Raw genomic sequence first — 22,083 nt, 5'->3', positions numbered from 1 at the left:
GTGCCAAAAGAGATTGAACAAACTCATGATTCATTAACAGATCCTAAAGGGAATAGATATAGCCTCAAATGTCTGTAATCTTTTTACTGTAGATGCCAGTGAAATATGAGAGGACTGGACTGTGGAAAGTAGCCAGTTCACACGCTGTCCTTAAATCCCAGCAGAGGAAGCAGCGGTGAGACTCGGTAGGGCATTTCTGAAGTCCTTATGGCTCTTCTTGTCCTTTTGCTCAGCTAGACCTTGGTATGTAGACAAATGAATGCTACCCAAACAGTCAAGGCCAGTTTCCAGAAATCCTCTGCTTTGTGCAGATGAAGGACAAAGCTGTCCTCACGTCAGCTACACAGAGCGATAACTCAGTGCTCTCAGGCTCAGGTATAAGGGGGAAAAAAAAATAAGGCAACTCTTGCATGATTCCACAGCAGCTTAAATTGAAGCTTAAACCTGACTAAGCAAGTGTGGGTCCCTGATCCCATTTGCCTTTCTGGGACCTGTGTGAACAGACAGTGGCCTGGCTCAGGCAGTAGATCCAACCAGAGCTGCTCACCTGTGATGGGCAACTGGCCCCTGGGTTGAGGAGGAAGGAAATAGGTGGTTGGAGCTGTGGACTACCCAGTCATCCTCAGAGTTGAAGGAATAATTGCTAAACAAAGGATGACCCTGTGGCTGGAGAAAGAATTGGTGGGACTAACCAACTTGCACCGCTATCAGTAAAAGAAAGAGGTAGCAGCGCCATTTCCAGCAACCTGTTTATTGCTGTGCATCAAAATGTTGCCACCAAAGGCTTCAGCTTTGGAGAGATAAGAGATAAGGTGATGGGAGGCTGCTGGAGGGCACTGCGACTCCTGGAGGGATCAGTGCTGGAGTTCAGGGTTGTGCAACACAGGTCAGTGTATCTGCAAATGGTCAGGAGAAGAAAAAACTAAGGAGTGCCTCCAGAGGGTTATCCCAGGTTTGGCAGAATCAGAATGAACAAGGGGACAATGCTAAATTCAGTCTGAGTTTCTGTAGGTCTTAGAGAGGGGCATGAAGTCCTGAAGTAAGGAATAACAATTAAAAAAAAAGGTCAAGTGTATTCAATTGTGTTTGGAGAGGGATCACTGAGCATCACTGGATCTGCAGCCACCTGAGGAAGACTCCGGTGAAAGAAGGAAAGGCAAGGTGAATGCAGGATGGTGGGGAGTGCACAAGTGCCTCTAACCTTGAGGATCTGCATGATCAAACGTGCACTGGGACAAATATTTGAAAGAGAAATTACCCACTTTATGGTGAGTCAGAGTGTGTGAAAGCCATGTGGACCCATAAGTACAGCACCACCAAAACCACCCACACATTAACATGGGTCACACCCATCATGTTGCAGCACCACAGGTTGCAGCTCCAAACTGGTCTGTCTGTGCTCTCATGGTTCAACACACTCCTTGCCTCCTGCTCTTCTAGAGTACAGTGCTTCACGTGCTTTTGGCTGGACTCCATGTATTTCCTCACAGAGATCAGTGGGAAAGCAGATTCTTTGAAATTTGTTTTTATTACTGACTGAGAATTATACTTCCATGAGAATTATGTTTTTCTGGTTCATCCTTAAGTTTTAAAAAGGAAACCAATTAATCTGAATAACCCAATCCTTTCCAGCTGATTCTCTGATGCATTTTCCTTTCCTCAGCACAGTCTCCTGCCCTCTCTGTCTGCTGCACCTTTGCCCAGATCTCAGAATTAATGATTTTGCTCTGTAGGTATTTATCCTTTCAGGGAAATGTCCCAATACTTTAGGTGCCATAGGGCCATAGCTCTGATAAACAGATAGATGGGACATGAATCCTTTTTATCCTTTGCATTTTGGTAAACACTTTGTTGAAATCCAACAAAGTGTTAAAAATGTGCATCAGCTTTACTGTGACAATGAAATCACCTCCTTTTTTGGGCATGCAGGAAAGATCTCTGTCCATCCCCTGCCACACTAAGCCCCTCGGGCAATGCTGAACTTCATCCTCCATCCCTGTCCCCATGCTCATCTGTGGTTGGGTGTACCACACCAACCACTACCTCTGAAGCCAAGGCACCTGCACCAAAATACAGGGTCATCAACTGGAGGGGAGAGGAGCTCATACATCTGAGCATCAATTCCCTCCACTGGATGAAATCAGGACTCTTCATTTCAGTGCCAAAGACTCTGTTTGTAGCCAGAAGCTGCTTTGTTAGCTCTGGGAGATGAATTTGAGTATTTGAATTATGGGGCTCTGGGTCCTATTTCTGCTGCAACCTTTGTCTTTAAGGCACCACTAGATCAGTTATGGGGTTGTTCCATGAGAAAAGGGCTTTACAGGGTGAAAAAGTCAGTGTTGTTTGCAAGGGTCTCTGAACTCCGCTTTTATTTTAAAAATCTCTTTTCATATCGCCCATTAACTACGTGTAAGAATCATCACTAGTTTATCAAGCTGTCAGGATTAAGGCAAGGGAGTTGTAAAAGAAAAATGGTGTGAGGTTTTCAACATCTCAACCTTTTGACAGAGCAAAAGTCTTTAGTTTCAGGCTGAGGTGATCTGAAACACTAGGGAAATAGGAGGACTGGAAAGAAAAATGCAACCCAAAAGAACTGTTATCAGGGGAGGCCAGCCGGCCCATGGAGGCAGTTTTGGAGGTTATATGTCACTAAACAATTTTGTGGTAATCCGCTGATCCTGCTGATGTCAAGTCAAAGCCTACAGACTTTGGTGGAGTCGGAGTTGCATCCTGGTTTGTAATTAAATTTGTTCAGGCCACATTCACAATTAAATAAATAAACCAATTAAAATGCCAGTAAATTTTATCTTCAGCAGGTGCTTAGAAATTTTCTTATTTCTCCCTTGCTGACTCATTGTCTGTATACAACCATCACTGGCACTATTGGAAAATGGCTTCTTCACAAAAATTGAAACAAAGTTGTTTACAGCTATAATTACTGCTTCAAAGAATTTGTATATTTAAGCAAAAGTATGAGTAAAGTTCAGTCTGCCTCATGCTCAGAAGTGCACAAGCAAGTATATAAATAAAAGCAGTAAAAACTTTCAAAGTCCCTAGGCCATTTTGGTGAACATGTGCCTGTTCTTACTTGTGCAAAAGGTTTGAAAACACTGGCCATATCATCTGACAAGGAGTGACAGATACTTTCTAGCAAAACCTGTGTAAATACCATATATTTCTCATTATACTTTGAGTAATTTATCCTATTTTTAAGTCACACAGACAGCGACAGCAGTATTTCTCTTTGCCCGTGTTAGAGAGAGGCTCTCCAAAGATTCTGGACTTGAATAAAATTCATTTATGAACTTAAGTCCAGAAGGGAACATGAGATCATTTACTATGACCTTCCATACACAGACTATTAAATGTCACTGAGTTACCAAACTACTACAACAACAACAACAACATTCAAATTCATGGTTCGTATGCCCTATCTTAGAACTCCCAGTATTTCAGATGGCTGAAAAAAGTCAACCCTGTCATCCTTAGAGACCCCCTCATGTCCCTGGTGAGTATCTTCTGATACTGATGTTTTTCTCCCCTCGACTCCTGCTCCCAGCCTACCGTGAAGTTTGTCCCTATTCCAGGAAGACCAGATGCACTTAAATTCCCAAGAAAAGGGTAAAGCTCCTATATGTTTTTCAGACCAGGTATATGGAGTACTTTGAAGGAGTATTTTAAAGAATGATGCAAGCAGTTAGATTCCTCTGTCCTATTGAATTAAATTTGGGGTCTGGTCAATGGAGCTTACAGATCAAGTTGGCCAACGAGGCAGTGGGTTTCTTCTTCGGGGGGGGGGGCTGAATCATGCTCAGGGTCCATCGACCAGCTGAGCACACTGCTCACCTGGCTGTCTACAGAGGGGAATTGGGCACCTGGCTCATATGCATATACCTATATTAAAATGTCTCAATCAAGAGTCTTCAGCCTGAGCTGAGTCACCCTCCTGTGCTCCTTCAGTAGCTGCCTAATGTGCATTTCATCTCCTCCTTAAAGAGGTTAGGGGACTCGCACTAGCATTTAACATTTTCACATCAGTCTCATAGTCAGACGCACAAGCCATGAAAATAACTTTCCAGTTATCTAGATTAATGTGTCATAGAGTGAAAGGTAAATACAGAAAATACAATTATCCTAGTAATCATATATTCATTCAAAACTAGAATTTTAAGTAATTTTGTTGTCAGAAATACAAGCGAAAGATCTCTGTAATTTTTCAGATTCTTACAAAAGCTTTTGAAGAGTGCTATCAAATGTCTCCAAAGTCCATAGCAAATGTTATCTTAGTTTAGTACTGAGACGACTGACTCATTTGGCTGTAATGAACATCTTTAACCTCAAACTAGGTATATGATGTTTGGAGATGCAGTAAAGCAAACTATATTTCCCTGGAGCAGGCCTGTTAGAGACTGACAGATCATTTACTGCAGTTAGTCAGGACAAAGCACCATCTTTTAATGCCTGTCCATGTAGTAGGTAAATGACTAAAGAACCAGAGCAGTGTAGAAACACAAGTTCTACTATACTGCATTGATGAAGGTCCCAGTAAATAGGAGTGAAAGTATTAAAATTATCCTTGGATTGATAAATGGATCGTGTAAAGTACTTTTTTTTTTTTTTTTTTAGATACAGATAAGGGAAATTTAATTTTCTCTTGACTTTGCTTGTCTTTGAAGCTTTTGTTTTCTACTCAAGCCAACACTGTCCTTGTGAATGTAAGGAAAGCTTCAGCAGCATTTTTACTCTAGACCTGAGTATACCAGCAAAAGATTATTTGAGATGTTTGGAGCACAAAACCTATCTTCTCTGTAAAATAATTTTTTATCTGGATCAGACATAGCCAGTTGCTGTAGGACAGCCACTGGAACAGAGGAGATCATTGTTCTTGCTGTGAACTGATGTACTACAGTTTCTACAGGTTCTTGGATCCTCTGAGCAAGCTGTGACAAAAATGTGAAATGCTTTAAATCTGGACTTGGAAAAATATAGTACAAGATCTTTATCTGACATGCTACTCCCTGTCTGGTGTTCACATAACCCATGAAAAACAGTTTTGTGTTGTGGCTGAATTGATATCAGCAGCTTCTCTCTAAAGAACAGCTTAATCAAATCTGAGGTCACTTCACAAACTGACTGCTGGGGAAGTGTTATAAATGATCTTCCAGAGATTTACATGCTGGAAACCTAGAGGTTTTATATAGATATATGTTGAAAAAAGCCCCCTTTTCTGGGAAAAAAGAAAAGAAAAAAAAGATTTAAAAAAAGAAAAATCCCATAAATCAAAACTACTTGGGGTTTTAAATTTTCTATCCTATTTTCCATTTCTGGTTTTTTTTTTCAGGTTTTATTTTCATCTTTGTTTTATTTCATTTGGGGGATAGGAGCACATAGCCATACAATGTAATAGTATTACGCACAAGTTACAGTGTCAGAAGAATTACGTGACACAGTTGTCTGTTAAACCAGGATATGAAACTGGATCAGGTAGTTTCTCCCCATTCTGTGCTCCATGTAAGCTCTCATTGTTTTAATTGCCCCATTGACACTTTAATGTTGTCACCTTTCTTACATGTGCAAATAGCTGCAGAGTGACATAGATAATTTTGTCAAATTTAGCTTAAATGACTTAAGATTTTGTCTCTAAATAGACATAGGCACTTTTAATAAAATGACCTTTGATCTTCTGTTTTCAACAGTGGACTTCTTTCCTGTCTGGAAGACCAGAAAACAACCACCGTACTGCTTAAAATCATCAGTCTCAACATAGGGTGTGAAGGACTACCTCTGAGGTCGATAAGCCTCACACAGATACTGTCAGTGGGTGAATTTCCATCAGCATCAGCTTTTTGTATCTTTTAAATCCAAGTAAATTGCAGGCTATGAGCTGTAGGACCTACCAGAAAAGTTGGCATCTTCAATAAGAAGAACTTGTTGATTACTGGGAAACTCTTTTCTGTGATAGAAACCATGCCACTTCCCAGGTATCTTTCTCAGGTCTGGAAATCAGTTTTTCTCTTTGGGGGGAAAAACAAAGAAAGCAAAAAACCTGCCAAAAATTTGACCGCAAAGAGAAGATCACTATTACCTGTCTGTGCAGCCAGCCTTCGCTTTCATCTTCATGTTTCTAAAACAAAACAAGATCATTAAATACCATAGTTTACGTGTATTACATTTTATTTATCAGTACAGGCAGCAGTTGGATTGAGTCTGAAAAGTTGTGCAGAAGCACAAAGAAACTTCTCAAATATGTGCTTCAGGAGTGTAATCCAGTACCTGCTCTCCATGTCTTTCCTCTCCGATGAATAAGCATGCACTCATTCAAGAAAGCATTTTACTCATAGAGACAAACCACATAAATCCATGAGATATACTGTTCCCCAAAGAAATAAAGCTTGTTAAGAAGCAAATAAAGGTTGAAATAAAAGTTGTTAGGAAAAGATTCTGCACTGTGCTCTATGCACAGTATTGCATCATTTTTTCAAGGGATAGGTGTATCAGAACACTTTTCTACTGTGGAAACTCCTATGCCAGTTTAGAAGATGGTATCTGCTAATACTTACACAGGTTATATCGATACGTCATTTACATTAGTATGTCTGTAGAAGGTATTAATTAACTAAAATGAAAAAGTGGGCAGATAAGCATGAGATTTTGAATGACATTAAATATACATAATAACATTAAACTAGAATGTTGCAAAGATATTCAGGTTACAAACTGTTGATGTGTGTGCTTGTGCATGTATACAGTTATTTTAAGACAAGTAACCTCTCTTACACAGACATGCACGCAGAAATGTGTGCAGGGACATACTGTTCCTGGCTTTTTAGAAAGTGTAAAAAAAAAAAAAAGTAAATATTGGAAACATTGTTTATATTCTGTGTCTGCCTAAATAAATGTGTGCCAGCTGATTTGTTGCCAGGTAAGATAACTGAAATACTCTCTCCCTGCATGGGTTATGAAAACTGATGGCAAATGACCATTTGGCTCATCTCTCCTACCTTTGTGCAGACTCCCGTGGTGGCATCGCAGAGCGTCAGGATGGACACGTTCTGGGCCCTGTTCAGCCAGTTTACTGCCACCTTGGTGCTGGTTGCCCATTTCACCATGGTTATGTAGTAGTCCCTGCAAACACAGACATATATAAACCAAATCACAGTACTGACATCCTAACGAATTGCCACATGGCAGAGCAGTCAGAGGCTGCTTCAGGCAAATGGTCCAGGAGAGATCCCTGGTTATTAAGAATGCTGCTTCTTGATGCCTCTAGGCTTCCTTATATACAGATTTCAACCCCTAAAAATGACATTTTTAGGGCTATGCAGGTGTTTTATCTGCCACTTCTGAAAGTCATTTTCAAAGAAGAGACAAATGCAGAGATAAAGAATCATTCAAGCTATTCCATCTTTCAAGAAGGAGTGAAATCCCTGGAGCTACAAATTTATGCACAAGTGGAAAAGAAATTGCAAACTATTTCCATTCTGTGCAGACTAACTGGCTGACTCAGACCCACCACTGCCAATGGTTGGATTCTTTATGCTTAGGAAGAGTTAATGGCCAACTACACACCAAAAGATCCCCAAGTGTTGCACTGAAAGGAAAATAGCAAGAAGGAAAGAGTTTAAGAGAGACACAGGGTTTCTGTAACGCAGATGCAGCTGGTTGCCATAAAGACATCAGCAGAGATGTGACAGTTTGCATTGGCAAAACTGCCATCCCACACTCCCTGTACCATCCTCTATCGCTGGACGTATTCACGTTGTGATAATACTTGGAGTAAACCACCAGCGTGGGCTGCACAGTCCTGTAATCGATATCTTTAGGAAAAGTCCTGTGCGATAGTGAGCAATGGAACCGCTTAGGCTGGGCTGGGCTGGAAAATACAGGATCACAAATAAATATCCTGATGGTCACCCTCTCAGAGCCAGTACGCGGTGGGACTCCCAGTCCACCTCTACAGCAATTCAGGGCTTCACCACTTCATCTGTAGGGTAAAACTCTGGCTGAGCTGCCAAAGCTGGTGATGTTATTATATACTGCTGGCTACGTGGGCCAAAGACATCCTTAAATTATAATATGACTTTTCACAGCATACGGTCTATAAAAAATTTATTAGTTCATTTGTTTGCTATAAAATATGTATAAGGAATTGTTGCTTTCATTGGAATTAATGTGCCGTGTCACTGGAGAGTACTTTGTGTTCTGGCAAGCGCTCCTGCATATACTGAAGAGAAAGGGCAAAAGCAGCAAAGGCCCATTTGTCTAGCAAAATAACAAGTTGGAAATTGATTTTGTAGTTTTCAGAAATATTTAGTGCCTGAATTTGGCTGGGGAAAAATAACAAAAGACCTCAACGATTGCATCCATGGCACTGGAAGGAAGGATACTTCCAGGTGAGACAACAGCAGTCTGAAAATTCAGTGCCTGAAATAAAATTGTAATTTTACTCTTTATCAGCAACAGCATAGGCCCTAAGAGGAAAAAAAACAACAAAGCAAAATTAAACTGTATAACCATCTCTTCTTTCACTCCAAAATTAACTGAGCAGGCTCAGTCTCCCCAGAAAAGGAATGTGAATTTAGTACATATTGTGGCTTGGAGCATTTTTTCTATAAATCCAATTTAAAGTTTGAAGGACGTATATTTAATTTTTACATCCCTCTCGCTGTTTGAACACAGAAGCCACGGTTCTTTCTCAGGAACTTTTAATTATTATTTTAGGTCAAACATTATCTTCCTACCACCCTAGAGATGGGCACGGAGTCTCAATTTTTCTCTGAAGCCTCTCCCAGCCATCAAGCCCACGGATACCCCAGCCAGCAGACAACTGCAGATACTTGTATAGTTATTATTCTAGCCTCAGAGTAGTGTGGAGTCTTTAATTCACTTCACATATCTTCTGTAGGACAACCAAGTTTTATGTTTTCCATTTTGCAGAGGAAAATGAGGCAAGAAGGTGTGATTCATCACAGTTAATTTTAAACATCTGCAGCTCCGGCAGCTGCACTGGTTGAGCAGCCAGTGGAGAGAAACGGGCAGTCAGTGCATTTCCCAAGTCCTCTTTACCTGAACTGTCCCAGATTTTATACAGAGCTGACTTAAGGAGAACCTATTTCTTCCCATAGAGCGAAATCTAGACCAGCAGGTACCCGACCACTTTGTTTGTAGACATCCACATCGGAGCAGGTTTCACCCTCCCAAAGGGAAGAAATAACTTCCCTGAGTCCCTTTAGGAAGGGTGCAGTTATGCTGAGCTTTGCAATGTATTTCCCCATCCCAGTAAAGATGTTGGTGGTTGGGTTTGCAATCACCTGCGACTGGTTATGGTGCGGCACCCTTATTCATCACGTAAATTTACTTGGCTGCTTTCTGGAGGTCTGAATCTAAAATATGAGGTATGATTCTACAATATGAATACTAAAAGTATGACAACAGTAATAAAGGCATAAACACCACAAAGAACAGACAATGATATTTTATCATAGAATCTTAGACTGGTTTGGGTTGGAAGGGACCTTAAAGATCAATGTGGCCAAGTGGTTGGCCACAAAGATTATGTGGCCAAGTGACAGGAGCAGCCCAGCCTGCAGTCCCTGGAGCACAGCTGGCTCCTGCCTCTCATCCAGACTCGAGCTGTCTGAGTTTCTCCATTATTTATTTGTTCATGACCTACACAAGGACCCATGACAATTTCTGCACTCAGGGGAGGTAACATCTTTCTTTAATTTGTCACCTGGGATGCAAATATGACATGAGAAATAAGTTGGATCATGGTCCAATTCCGATCACCTGCTGATGTAACTCTTGGGCTCTAATGGTTTTCACCAAAACAAAAAATGCCTGTCAGGTATTAAATGTTATAATACTTTTTTCCCCCCCTGCAATTGCCACCCCTTCCCTTCACTTTATTTTTCTTACAGAAAAGCATGGCATTGGAGAAAATTTGGCAAAAATGCTCAGAATGAAAGATTTTTAAAATGGGAAAATTATCAAAATTATACATTTTTCCCCAAAATATGGTTTCCCATCATCAGCTTTTTTTTTTTTTTTTTTTTTTAACTGAAAAATATCCCAATTCTGTGGAAAATTTCTGACTTCCTTTAATTCTGGAAGAAAAAACACCCTGGCATATCTCCACTTCATTCTCAGCTTTATTAATTGTACTAAACCACTTTGCTCCAGATAAAAAGAACACCAAGAAGTACTGCTCTGTCTATATATCATCTGCGTGAACAGATTGAGCACGTTGAAATGCTTCAGATAGGACTGGTCCGCTTGAAGATCCTTATCACCAGCTTCCCCCGCTTCTTTGAAACTCCCTTCTGTAACTAACTGTATGGTATATCCCTCTTGTCTATTTTAATGAAATGTTATCTCACTAATCCTCTCATTTCAGAAAACATATGCATAATGAAAATGCACCCCTATTGCTCTACCAGCACTGCTTATATCATGCCCTAGGGACGGCAATTGCCATGGTTTTGATGAAATATACAGAGACTAATTAATTATGATATATTTTGCATCATATTACAATATTGATTGCAACCAAATAAATTACAGCCACCCATAACCATATAGGACAAATTTATTAACAACACTTGGATCCTGCAGTCTGAAGTTATTACTATAATTAAAATGTTTCTGAGTCTCTATGTTTACACAGTACGCTAGGAAGAGAAAAATGATATTGTCCAGGAGCTGCAGTTCTGATACTGTGATTGGGATACTGTGATGGGGATACTGTGATCCTGAATTCCTGCCTGCTGTATACAGATGCGAAGTTGTATTTTTGAAAGGCAAGTGCATTTATGCCCATTTGGTTTGGTCACAGGTCATACATCTTTTGTCACATAAATGAATTTTCAGTGAAAACCTGTTCTGAGGCTGACACTAGCTTTCCTAGCAAAGAAAGGCAACTCCCACTGTAAATGATCCCACTGGTTTAGTATCCTCTCATCAGATGACTGCACAGCCTATCCACATGCCTTACATATTTATCATGCATAATGAAGATCACCCCTGCACCCTCCCCTGCCCTCCAAGCTGCCCTGTTTCATTAGCTCTGTGCTGTACCTCTATCTTTTTTGGCACTGGAATTACAGATCCAGCAATCTAATCTAGCAATCAGTAGAAAAAGGTGAGCACGCGTGTTGGTCGGACGCTCCTACATGACCAAGTGATGTGCCTGGGAACGACAATCTTGCAGCATTACACCTGGAGAGGTCATTACTTCAGATGTAGAAGCAGAGTCTGATTTCTCTTGGCCTGCTATAAAGCTATTTCAAGTTTAAATCAAAGTTATTGAAATCTGGATTTGGATTCTAATCTCCAAGCTTTGCAGGGAGGAGTGTCATGCATTATCTAAAGCTGCCTCTCTCCTGAGCAACATGATCTTCCTTTCAAGTGTTCACAGACCCACAAGTGTAGCTCAAGCTTTGACCGCATGCTGAAGTCTAAGCCAAACGTTTAAACACTTGCTGAATGCAGACTTAAGCACTTAATTAGAAATGGGCGTCTAAAGTAGTTGGCTGAATTGCAGGCCAGCTTCTAAAATACACTTGCCCTAAAACCAGCAAAAAGCTTTCCTTTTTATTTTTAATGGAGACTGGGCAATGTACGTGCAGAATGTCCACCTGGTTTCATTCCTATGTTGACGTCACAAAGCAGCGAGCTCATGCTTGCTGCGTTATAGGGCTGCCCTGTTTCTGCTTCATGGTCTTTCACGCAGGCTGCAGACAATATCCCTTCTACACTGCCTGTGGTTACATGTGAAATGAATGTGTTCTTATGGATTTGAGGACATTCTGCCAAGTTCTCTAAAAATAATCCTACTCTGAAGTCAGTCTATATCACAGCAATTTCAAGTAAAAAAGTAATAATGTGTTATAAAATACATGTACGAAGAAAAATAATTTGAAAAATTTTAAGCATGTTCACACAAACAAAACTCTTTGATACTGGCAGAGAAAGGTAGTGTAAAATGGCCTTGAAAAAAGTCAGAGTCTGATTTAAAACCCCAAGAGAACTGGGGTCCAGCATCCCAGGGTGAGAAAGCACCTACCTCATTCTCTGATCGTCTGGGGGAGTCATTTCCAGGTCATGAGTAGGTCCATTCAGACCAATCACATGCAAAGAAATAGTTGGATTTTCCATCCCAGCCTGGATTTTAAAATAAGAATAAATTACCATATCTTATACAACACAGAATGGTTTTGATTTATTTTATCCCCATGGATTATAAAATGCATTCCCATTGTATGGGGTTACAGACTGGACTGCTGCAGTCGTTCACAGGGAAACTGCAACTGCAGTGATGTGGCACAGAGGTGTGGAAGGGTTGGTAGGCACAACCGAAGGGTAATTTTACTTAGGACACCTCTAGCCTTGGTGGAAAATGCTACTCTTCACAGTGACTAGAAATATTGCTATTTTATGTATCTATTGATAAGAGGTTGTCTAACAGGATGATGGTAGATATAGTAAAATACTGATACATTTTGTATTGTAGGCAAGGGCATCCTCTGCTGAATCATTGTTACTTCCCACAAAACCTGCCTATGTTTGGATATCTCTCCTATTAAATGATGGTTTAATTTGAACCAACACGTGAGGCCTTAGGTAATCAGCTCATAAAGCGAGACACCCAGAAGAAATGACTGCAGCACAGTACACTCCCGTACTGTCTTACAGTAGAAAATTCCAGAATTGCAGCAGCAGTGTGTCAGCACTGGTGGAGAGCTGTGCCAGTCCTGCGTACCCGCTGCAGGACTGCTGTACAGGTCTCTGCAGTCAAGGAGAGCTTGGCTACTAAGACTCTTCTGTCTTTCACTGTGTTCTTTGTAATGCTCAGGCACAAATCTCCAAACCCAGACTATCTCCTCTGACATTAGGCCATCCTGGATATTCTAAAGAAGCCCAAATACTAACTTTTCCCTCTATATAAAAGATAATGTATCTAAATGTAGAAATGCTGGCTTCCAAACTCTCAGACACCAACAACTCCATTCTAGCATGGAAGCACAATTGCTTTTGTGTGGGTACAAAGCAAGAATTTTAGAATTTTATTTTCATTATATTTAGAATGACTAATACTCAAACAAGAAAACTGCAATTTTACAAACGCAACTAAAGAGTAATGAAGACCACTGGGGAACAGCTGATCTTCGCTTAGATCTGTTTATTTTCATTGCTTACGAATGTGCATTATTATACAGTCTCCTGTCTGAATCTACTGGAGAACAAAAAAATTTTTTTTTGATAGAACAACAGGACTCTCTGTTTTATTTTCCCTTACCTTTGGATAATGATATGTTTTAACAGTAGGGTAAAGGCTGCCAGTGTATACCGGGATCTCCATGGTGGGGACTCTGGAGGCATTAATTGTTGCATATGCTAACCTGGTGCCATCAGGAGACCACCAATGAGCAATATGAGTCTTCAGGATCTCCTCTAATTAAAAAAAAAAAAAGAAAAAAAAAAAGCGAGAACAGAAAAAAGGCTATTAGATGTAAATTACTATTTAGCAATAAATGAAACAGCGTAGATATGAAAATCCCAGTCTAATCACAGCACAGGGAGAATGCCACAGGAATATCAATTAAAAATACTCATTAAATTACACCATATACACAAATGAACACAATTGATAACAATTACTCTGAATATATAGGTTATTAAGCATAATCATCTTGCTCAAGAAACATCAAATGATTCATATTAGTACACATATTCATGACAGCATAAAAGGCCCTGCTACTCCTACTCTGTGTCCCGTACATGGATATGTGAACATATATATGTGCGTGTGTCGGCAGAGCTTGGGTCCTACCTGCCCAACAGTAACCTAACCAAGGCTCCCTCGGGGCTAACAGAGAACTGCGATGACTGAGGTTTAGTTCTCCTCCACAAAGAGTTCACAAAATCATACTAGACATATCAATGGATTCAAACAGCATTTATACTTAGATACAAGTGCTTCAGCTACAATTTAAATCTGCCTAAGCTCAGCTGACAGTTGGGAAAAAACTAAAATAGCAATTTTTTATAAGTTATGCAATGCTGGAACTTTGAAATGCTTTACAAGATGCGAGGCTTTGCAGTCTGTGGCTTGGATACCATCTTGACTCCTACCCCCATTTCATTTTTTAAATCACTTTTGCAAAGCAATTTTCCATAAGTAGCCAGGGTCAGAGACTGATCCTTTTGACCATGGAATTTTGGGATTAATGATTTTTTTGCAATTTGAATAATGTAGTTGCCATTGAAAAGGTACTCAGAAAGATGCCAATATAAGTATGTCAGAGTTCAAGTATGTAAGGAGAAAACAAGATTGCCATCATAAGAAATTATTTTGAAGACTGGCAGAACCTAATTCTCATTAAACACAAATTCAAAGAACTTCTAGTTTCTAATACTTTTTCTTATCATTTAATATCCTTCACTGCAAAGATGACTTCAGCTTATAGATATCCAGAAAAGATATAAAATTCAGTCTTTGTCCAAAGTGTCTCCAGTTACTGACATTTGGAAGACACTGACTTGGCTTTTTAAACCTCTCATTTTGCGAAAGGCAGTAATGTAATCCATTTTCATTAAGAGGCTTAATATCATGAGTCATTCCTATTTAAACCATAGCAGAAGGGCTTGCATATGCTTTACAGATTGATGGGCAGGAAGACAGGTCCCATTGCTTTAATGTGAGAACAAGAATTAAAGAGGCTGCAGAGTGTTTCTAAGCCTTCACCATGAAGTTCTGCTACACAAGTCCAAGCAGCTCTAGCATCCGCTGTTATTGCTGGTCATTGGAAAAAATGAATGAGGATTTTCAGAGTTCAGACCCACCCTATGATGACCCCTTGATCCAACCAGGATGTCCCTCTGGTCTGAAGAGTAGAAACTCACCAAAGACTGTTTTATTTCTTTTAAAAAATTCTTCGATGAGCGATCCTTTGAGAATAGCCAGACAATTATATTCATCATAGAGCAGACGAACACCTTTGTTAATCCAGACTTGCACATGGCTTGAGATAAAACTCAAGGTAACATTAGAAAGGGTGCAACAGAAAATCACCCTCGATAGTTATGCTTCTACAAATAACAAATTAATTAAGCAATACTTAATGGCAACATGTAAGTGAGGTTTTGGAAAGACATCTAGGAAGTTGCAAATACTACATGGGAAAGCACATCTGGCAAATTGGCTTTGCTGCATTGTCCCACCTGTTGTGCGTATGTTTAAAAGATGCTGCTTTTGACTTTTATATCGGTTGCTCATTAAAGAGATAATTAAGAGCATAAAGGAAAAGGAGTAAAAATGGATGGCAGATGAATCCTTGACATTTTAACATTAATTAGGAATTACTTTATTCAGCAAACATTTTCTCCAGGATCTCAGACTTAATGAAGCAGTTCTGCTGAAGGACACATGCCAAGAAAGGTTTTAGTGCAGGTTTTGTGGTCCTCTGTTAATGAGATTTAATTGTGTGAACCTTTACCTTGAAACAAATCCAGGACCTTGCCCTTATTAGAGAGATCAGTTAGTTTTAGCAAACCAGAGAACATTCTTATGAAATATAAAATGCATTAGTACCAGAAAGTTTCAGCTGAAAGTAAAACATAATGTGCAGACAATTTGTTCTTGGGAACACTTTATTCCTTGCGCTTGCATTTACAACATCTCAGAAAATCAGTTGCATTCAATACTCCCAGGTCTTTCTAAAATTAGTTCAGATCCTACCTCATGTATATGAGAAACCAGGTTCTCCTTAAACACCAAAGCCCCCTCCACATATACCTCAGGACCTCCTAGCTAAGAGTATAAAGTGATAATTGAGCAAAACTTTTGCTCTCTTCCTCAAAGCTTGCAGTCACTGGGTGCTACATGGTGTAGGGATGCTGTGAGTGAGCTGCGGAGATTCCTCACTGTCAGTTGCTGGTGGCTCCATGCTTTCTCCATAGCTTTTCTTGCCAGCCATCACACTGGGGCATGCAAACCCTAAAAATAGTGAGAATGAAGCGGGCAGTTGCCTTAACTGAACAAGGACTGTGATACTGCCTGCTCAGACCTGGTAGCTGGGTTCAAGCACAGTGTCTGAGGTAAGTGGATGTCTATTCCACGTTACCGCATTTGATACTGAACCATTCTGAAACAGCTGGATGACCTTGCTTATAAGTAATGACTCTTTGGTGGGGACACATATTAGCCAGCTGGTAATCCAGTGAAATGCTTATGCTCAAGGAGTGTTACAGTATGTGTGTTTTAATCCCTTTTCTCGCTGAATAAGACTCAATTGAGTGACCATTTCAAAGCTGTGTGAAATGAAGAGTCTTCTAAGTTAACAGACCCTCAGGAGGAGCATTTGAAGTCCTAGGTCAGAGTATATTCCGTGACAACTGGGTATATATCCATTTTAGAGACTTTAATATCACCGGATGAGAAAAGAAACTGGAGGCAATAAAAGAGGTGTGACGAGACGAATCGTCCCTGAGCTGAATTAAAGGTTGCTGCATTCATCGCATCACATAGGTGGTAGTCTTTGGTCTCAAGACCTGAACAGCATCCAGAGTGAGTCAGGCTGCCCTCAGCAGGAACATCATCTCTTCAGAAAAATGTGTTTGCTGGTAGATGCTTTCCTGCTCACTGTCAGGAAGCAGAAAGGAGAAGTCCCTCGCTGTGGTTCTCAGCTGCAAAGTAACAAGGCGTGATGAATCTGGGTTTGGATGTAGCATTTAGCTGTGATACCATAAGAGCAATCCGTTGATGGACTGCACAGTGGATCAGAGATTGGATGGACATTTCTACCACATGTGTTATCCAAAACTAGCCCTGCACGTGTATAAAAGGAGAGGAAGCCTCTGCTTGTTTCAAACTTTGAGTTTATGCCAGCAGTACTTGCAAGAGCGATGAAATGGGAACTTGTATCTTACTTTAGGTAACAAACTTCTCAAGAAATCATAGGAAATAGGTCTGGAAGGGATTTCCAAAAATGATCTGGCCCCTTCCTCCATGGATAATATCCACCCCAATCCTGTAAGAATCTTCACAAGTGGATTTTGCTATTCCTTTTGATACTTGTACAGCACCTTTAGCAGAGGTTTGGCCATAGAAATCAAACACTCTCAATTTTCATGCCCACCTCTGTCTAAGCACTGAATAGCCCCGCTGAATCACGTCCAGACCTCTGCCTTCCCTTATAGAGTCAATACAGGGAAAAGCATCAGGGCTTTACTTTCTGCAGCCTCAGTGGCAACCAGCAGATTCTGGATAAAACCTGTTGTATGGACCACATTTGGAAATCCACACAGATGGTTTTAATGTTGTGAACCATAATCTGCCACTGTGGTATTTCTACAGACATTTCCATGACAAATCCACTTCCCAGGCTTGCGCAGAGTTCTAGACTGGCAGTTCCTCTTTATTAATAAGTACATGTAAACGCCATGGCCGTGGGGCTTTCTTCATGCATTTTTAAAAATCTAACTAGTTCTGTAGCCTTTGTCCATTCTGAGTCCTATTTGTGATTTATGCCTTTCTACTGAAGCTGGCAAAGTCCTGGCCTGCTGTTAGGGAAAGGACGAAGCCTTCACCAATGACTGACTGGGAAATCCATTGGTAGCTTAGAGGTTTATTCCAATTTTTGATGTCGACACAAATAACTTGTAATTTTCAAGTGTGAGTTAACAGAAACAGAGACTTGCACAAGAAGACAAGGGTGCTTGGACAGACCAGTCCTCTGACAGGTATCATTGCAACCCCTTTCTATCACTTCCCCCCAAAAAAGAATAAATATGACGTCAGGAGAAAAACAGTGAAAAAGGAATAAAGATAATTTTCAAGTGAAAAAATACATTTGTTTTTCTGTCATCACAGTCATCAGAGGCATATAGCTGTATTAGCTGTATAATTTACCCACTGAGGCTCTACATATTACAAGCATCAACACCCCAATTCCCATGTACAATGAAAACAGCTGGAGACACCACTCTGATCAGCCACTTTCCTTTGGCCGCCCACGTGCATCTCCTCCGTGCAAGGCAGGTTCCCGTCACTCCACAGCCATCCTCCAGATGTGCCCGTGCCCCTGTGTCCACGTTGCCACCCCTTGCAGTGGTAATCGTACCAACACAGCCCCACTGGCGGTGGCACATAAAGCCTTTCTACAGGAGTGAGCAAGTCAGTGAAAGACTGGTCCTACGAGCTTTTCAATCTTTAACTGCTAACGCCTTCTAATAAGAAGGCCCAGGAAAAATATTACAATGAATGCAAAGAAACCAACTTTTTCTGTTCCAAGAAAAAATGACTTATAGATCCGTACTGCAGTTAAACAAGAGATCTTCTGGAGATCTGAATGGTGTGTCCACCCTTGGTGAAGTCTCTTGTGTTATACAGATGAGCTGCAGTTAACAACTGCGGTGTCATTAACTTCAAAAAAGTAAATTCCATTTATAACAGCTGAAGAGGTGTCCTTGGAGACTGAGCAGAAAGGGTTTTTTAACTGCATCTAGAAAAGTAGAGGCTTTCTGCATCTCAAGAGGTCAAAATAAGGGTGTAATGGGTATAGGCACTTAGGAGGTTTTACCTGTTAAATAAATCCATTTCTTTTACATAATTAAAATTCTTTTCTTGTTCCAGACATTGCATTTTCTTCTTCAGTAGGATATCAAAACAATATTATTAATGTTGTGCCCAGAGGACAAAGACAGATAATAAATAGTTTGATTCACCTTTGAGTAGATATAGATACATGAACACACACACAGAAACATATCTAGTTTTCTGTTAATTTCAGAATATTTTAATTTTTACACAAAGTGTTATGCAAGATTTTGACTGACAGAGGGAACTTCCCCTTCTATGTTGTTTACTGCTGATGTGGTGCTAATGTGGTAAAGTGCAGCAATTCCAGGAAGCATAATCAATGGTTTTGTTTGGTGTGCTGAAGGCATTTTGCTGTTTTATTAAAACTGTTAATAAAAAGGATTTTAAACAAAATGAAATTAAAGCCTAACATAAAGGCCACGGCTTACATTAGGAAAGAAAGCTCAAAAGAATTTGTCAGTAGGAAGCATCAAAAGAACATAAGAAGAAGAGAGATCAGAGAACAGAAAGGGGGTCTAGGAAAGGAGAAAACAAAGACTTCTGAGATAGCAAAACCCCAAGAGTTCTCATAGAAACATCAAATAAATACAAATACTTATTTGACAGCTGCCATCAGCTTTAAACCCAATTACTAGATCATCTCAAAGCACCAACCACACGTCCAAATAGGTTACTATTGTATAGTTTGAAAGCAAGTATTTTTACCCAGTTAGGGAAAACACATTGTTCGTATCGGCCTTCACAGACTTGTGTTTCAGGATTGGCTTTAGAAGACCACCGTGCCATCTTTCATACGTATGCAAGCAAATTTTTCTCTCAGTTGCTGTAGTGTAGCTCTACACTGACTTCCATTAAGTCATTGTAATAGGTATAAAATAGGTGTAAAAGTAGTTATGTGTATGCAAATAGTATAAAACTGTTTCAAATTACTATATCCAATCTACATTTTCCTGTGTTGACATTATTTTGTGATGATGTCAGCAATAGCCCTGCAGCACTATTGATTTCAGTGCAATTAATCCTCTTTCACAGTTGTCTAATTGAGTCAGGTGGAAAAAAAGTAATTCTGCAGGGCCACTAAATAATTCAACAACCTTTTGTAGAAAAAAAATATTTTTTGGCTGAGCCCAAATTCCAGGCTCAGCCCAATTCCACAGCCCCTGTATGCAGACAACAACCATTCTCAAGGTGTTTATGCCATTATCCAAGAGATCCTTAAGAAAACCAGAGCTGCAATGCTCCCCCCAGTGACCCTTTATTCCTACTGGAAACACCCAGCCCCCTCTGCCACTGACAGCCAACAAGCTTATGAAGAATAAAATATTACTTGCTCTCATGGCATTTTTGAGGACGTGCTTTAGAGAACACTTTTTCAACATCAAATCCTTGATCCAAAAAGCTCATCACCTGACGGCAGCAGCATTAGGCAGCCGTGGAGCTGCACAGGCAGAGGCGAGGAGCTCCCGTGTGTTCTCCAGCTGTGAGAAGGTGGCAGCCCCTCATCTTGGGGAAAGGAGCCCAGCTAGGAGACTTGCATCTCCTCAAGCACAGGGAAGGTGTGGGCTGCAAGTGCCATTAATTTCCCCTTAGTCATGCGGTTTAATGGCTTGAACGCATGTTGTTTTCCACTCGCGCAGCCTTGCAGCTCTTTGCTCATGCAGAACATTGTGTGGAGACAGCGGGCGAGGGTTTGGCCAGTGCTTTCTGCCTCTCTGGGCACAGATGCTGAGGACCTGGAGAGAAGCTCATTTCAGCAGGGTGGTTCTCGCTGGGCATGGAGGACAACCCCATGGAACTCTTGATGTGTTCTGCGTGGTCAACAAGGTTGCGTCTTACGTTCACATCTCTTATGTGGGCCCCAGAGCCGCTGCATGGACTGAGCCAAGCCCAAGTTCGGCAAACAGGCAAACCCCATGAAATCTGAAAGCAAATGGACCATGGGCCACCTTCGCTTCTGCAAGACGAAGGTGGCTCTGTGTAACACCACCACAAGCTGCCATGCTCCAGCAGAAGACTTGTCACCAGTGGATGAAGGACCCCCGAGGGACCATCGAGGGATGAAGAGCACACAGCATCCAGCGGACCCAGAGTGTGCACATCGGCAGCAACTCTGTCAGCCAGCCCGGCCAAAACCTGACCACTCCAACCTGGGCTCCTTATCTATAGTCCCAACTACCAGCAATAGTACATAAAAATAAAATACACCATTGTTTCTCTGAGGAGAATTTTTAGGACACCTCCCCTATAAGGAGTCATGTTAGGAAGGCATCGAGCCGCTGAGACAGAAGAGACTTTCTGAGGCTACTCATCTCGCCCACAACAAAATTGCTGTTCTAATGCTTGTGGGTTTTTTTTTTCCCCCTGGTCCATTGATTCTTCTAATTTGTTGTGTTTCCAACGCTGAAGGATTCTGTAGTTGTTATATGAGTCAGGGCTTTGGGGTGTTGTTTACAAGGTTATTGACAAGTAGCTGCCAGACCTTCTTTGCTGAGTGCTTGAGGGTTTCAAAATGCTGGTGGTATTGACTGCTGGCCTGATCCTGTTCTCAGGTACATCTCTGCAGCTCCTATCAGAATACATGCAGGAGGCCAGGCTCAGGCTGTAATAACTAAGAAATTACGAATGTTTAAAATCTCCCTCATTCGTACAAGTGGATTTGTTGAAAAAAAAACCCCACTAAAAAACCAGATGCACAGAAGTTTGTGATGTCATCTGAGAAGTACAGGTGGATTCTCACAAACAAGAGAAATTGGGTATTTTGAAATGGCCAGAGGGGCCGGGGGCTCCTCCAGGCCATCTTCACCTCCTGACACACTGAGCACACTCAGCCGTACAAATTCCACTTGAGATGCAAAAAACGATGGAGAGGAGCTCTCTCTCAGATCTCCCGTGGACCCTGTGTCTCCACCGGGAGCAATAAGCAGCTCCCCAGGAGGTCTGGCACCCCTTCCAGAGCAACCCCAGCTGGCAGGCAGGCAGGCAGAGTTACCATGTGTCATACACAATTCCATACTATCTGGAGGGCACGTCAGTATTTCTGAGCCTGCTTTGCAATAAACGCTGTCCTCTTTGGACAAACATGGCAGAACAAACACTGAGTTGCCTCCACATCCTCCTTCTGCTCTTTTCAGAAGTTTCCTTCTCTGTGCTTCTGGCTTTCTCTCCCCTGTGCACCATTTTTAGCAATCCTTAGTTGTTTGCTCTCCAAAGCCTTGGTGATTAATGGTCACAATAGCGCCTAACAATTAGCAGATTTCCTCCTTTGGTGGTGTGAGTCAGTCTCAGCCACAGTAAAAACCTCTTGGACCATCCTGGCTAGACTGACATGCAGACATTTCATCAACACAGGCAAGTCTGTGATCTGTCAGGATGTCGAGATGTAATAATGAAAATGGGGACTGAATTATGAAAGTAGAAATATTACTTAGAGATCATATCATCAGATATTCCTGTTTCTAACAGTTACTCCAAAGAGCAAATGC

General features: G+C 41.0%; 1 protein-coding gene across 1 annotated transcript in view; it reads right to left on the bottom strand.

The window, feature by feature from the left end:
• DPP6 (dipeptidyl peptidase like 6) overlaps nt 1–22,083 on the bottom strand; it is a 418,950-nt gene that overhangs the window by 44,026 nt on the left and 352,841 nt on the right. The window contains exons 9-12 of the mRNA XM_075045285.1: nt 13,298–13,452; nt 12,065–12,162; nt 7,002–7,125; nt 6,086–6,124 (exon numbers count right to left, since the gene is read on the bottom strand). Of these exons, the coding sequence (XP_074901386.1) occupies nt 6,086–6,124; nt 7,002–7,125; nt 12,065–12,162; nt 13,298–13,452 (416 nt within the window). The remainder of the gene's footprint in view (nt 1–6,085; nt 6,125–7,001; nt 7,126–12,064; nt 12,163–13,297; nt 13,453–22,083) is intronic.

The sequence above is a fragment of the Buteo buteo genome, chromosome 2 (genome assembly GCF_964188355.1).
Source record: "Buteo buteo chromosome 2, bButBut1.hap1.1, whole genome shotgun sequence".
Lineage (NCBI taxonomy): Eukaryota > Metazoa > Chordata > Aves > Accipitriformes > Accipitridae > Buteo > Buteo buteo.
The sequence above is the reverse complement of the archived record's forward strand: the minus strand, read 5'-3'. Positions and strand labels throughout refer to the sequence as shown.